Source organism: Belonocnema kinseyi, chromosome 2 (genome assembly GCF_010883055.1).
Source record: "Belonocnema kinseyi isolate 2016_QV_RU_SX_M_011 chromosome 2, B_treatae_v1, whole genome shotgun sequence".
Lineage (NCBI taxonomy): Eukaryota > Metazoa > Arthropoda > Insecta > Hymenoptera > Cynipidae > Belonocnema > Belonocnema kinseyi.
Genome location: NC_046658.1, coordinates 72637158 through 72639776, shown reverse-complemented (window position 1 = coordinate 72639776; position 2619 = coordinate 72637158). Strand labels below are relative to the sequence as shown.

Here is a 2619-nt window from a genome sequence, read left to right as displayed (position 1 = left end):
CCCGTGTTTCCTATGTCCATGTACTACATAAACACTTACGCGGTCAAGGCAGGGGGCTGGTCCAGAGCGTAGATGCGAACTCGATGTCTCGATGTGTCAAGTTAATTCCTGAACAAGCACGCGCACCGCGCTGGTTAAGCGTAGTTGGCGGGCAATTCAAAATGGGTATTAAATAAAATTCTTGTAATTAAAATGAATCATTATTATAAAATTCTCAATAGTGTATATAAATTGTATTTATTAAACATTTTGTCTGAAATATAATTTAGTCTTTGGAATTCAATGAGAATAAACAGTTATTTATGAAATATACGGTTGAAAATATTTTTCTTGTCTAAAATCGAAAGTTATACTTTAAGTTATACCAAACATATAAGAAGCCTAGTAGCTTAGGAATTGAAATTTGTAATTTAAAAAAATTCTTTTAATAATTTCGCCAATGATTCTTTCTTTTCAGAATGATTATCACTAAGTAACTAACACTTTACTTCGAATGTTAATTAACTAAAACATTTTCATTGTATATTTGCGCGAAAAGTGCACTTTTTAATCTCACTTGATTTTTCGCAGAACTCGTACTCGAACAGATTCGAAACAGATTGCGCATTCTTGTGAGTGGTAAACTCCCCTATATATCATACTCCCAGTTTATGACTTCACTGTCACAATTATGTCGTCATGGTCACGCCAGTCATTTGCAGACCGGATCACTGACAGTCGTCTGCAGGGCTCTGTCACTGACTAGACCGCCGGGACTCTCATTTATCATTTAGTTGAACTTAAATTTTTCAATAACAAAAACGTTAGAAATTCCAGTAACGATGTCTGGCAGCTTTAAACATGTTACCCATTGTATATTTGACATGGATGGACTTCTTCTCGGTAAGACCAATTTGATAAATTAACACTTTTGGAATTTGACTTTTTCGTTCTTCCTCAAGGACGCCCTGAAGGTGATGCATAATTGTCAGTTTCTCTTCAAATTGTGCTATTATTGATAACTTTTAATTTGGGGGTTGACATTTCGAATGTTCAATGAAAATGGCATATTAGATTCATTGCAACGTTTAATGTCACTCTTCCATAGAAATTTTTACTAAATTCGTTGATCGATAAATATTTTACCTAGAATATTAGAATGAGTATGTTTATAGTAAGTATAATATTATTGATTTTAATTTTGCTCATTCTTTATCTGCGATAATAATAATTAGTTCCACAGCTTTCAATTCAGGCTTGTATGGATATTTATGCAACTCATACAACATATTTTGTGCAGTTATAATATGGAATAAATGAAGTAAATGTCTCTAAAAAGTTATTGTACATGAGATGAGATCTTCGTATAAATAATAAGTAATAAATAATTGTATAAATAATAAATATAAAGGGCCATACAAATACCACGTGGACATAAAGGGGGGTAGGGGCTATGGCAAAAGTCCATGATTGTCTACGAGAGGGGCCGGGATGGTCTAGCCGAAGTCCACGTGTACGAGGATGGTCAAATTTTTTTTCAATTTTTATGCATATAGCCCCAAAATTTGTTTCAATTCACAAGAAAATAAATTTTTTGTAGTGATATTTAGAGGTTCAGAACACCGCATGAAGTTTTATATGTATTTCCCAAAAGAAATAAAGACGTTTTTGTACATTTTATTTTGAATCATCAATATTAGGTGTATAGAGTTGACAATTAAAATTGTTCTTCATAATTAGTCATAGAATACGAATAAAAATTCATTTTTGTATTTCAAACCCATAAATCTATTTTAAAGGGTAACAATCGCGTAACTAAAAAGGCAAAGTAAATTAAAAAAGGTTTGAAAAAACCGCCACTTTTTAGCATTTATCTAAGAGACGTTAATTATAAATAATAATGCATTCTTTGAGCAATCAAGATTATTAACTTGCATACATTATTACCTCAATAAGTGAAAAGTGGACAATTTCATTTTAAAAAATCGCAATGATCTAGAATTACTATAGGAGAAGAACAATAACAATTTGTTTAAATAATCCTTATTGTCTAATTTTATTAATTTTTACCTACCTCTAAGTGAAAATTTGACAAAAAGTTGAATATTTCGGAAACAAACGCAACTTTTTAGTATTATTCAAAGAACGTATTATTAAAAATAAACTATTTAAACTTAAAAATAAACTAATTAAATTAACTAAAGCCTGGTTCTAACTTTGTTCCAAGAGAAAATTGCTAAAAACAATAAAACTTATGGGGTTTTTAGGACCCAATAAAACAGATTTATGCTGAATAAAAAGTGCACAAAAACGACTTTCTGTTATGTGAGATAAGTCTTAAACTTCACGTAGCTTGCAGAACCTCTAAATATAATGTTTAAACAACGCATTTTTTTTCGTGGATTTGAAAAAATTTGGGGGCGATATGTATGAAAATTCGAAGAAAGAAGTTTCCAATGCATTTTTAGACCGTCCTAATTTGGACTCACGTTCTCCTGAATCTGCGGTTTTCTTTTCCGAAAACATGAAAAACTAAAAAAATATTCACTACTATTTGTTTGGAGTTCCCACTTTGTATCAGGAACATGATATTTTTAAGAAAAACTGAATTTTTAGCTAATGAATAAAATTCAAATTATT

The 2619-nt window shown here is 30.7% G+C and overlaps 1 protein-coding gene across 3 annotated transcripts in view; it reads left to right on the top strand.

Annotated features, from left to right (window-relative positions):
• Window positions 1-666: 666 nt before the first annotated feature.
• Window positions 667-2619, top strand: part of LOC117167446 (probable pseudouridine-5'-phosphatase) — a 7623-nt gene continuing 5670 nt past the window's right edge. The window contains exon 1 of one of the 3 annotated variants that reach the window (XM_033352396.1): window positions 667-882. In XM_033352396.1, the coding sequence (XP_033208287.1) occupies window positions 822-882 (61 nt within the window). In that variant the 5' untranslated portion in view covers window positions 667-821. The remainder of the gene's footprint in view (window positions 883-2619) is intronic. The other 2 variants (XM_033352398.1, XM_033352397.1) reach the window with 2 other exon arrangements.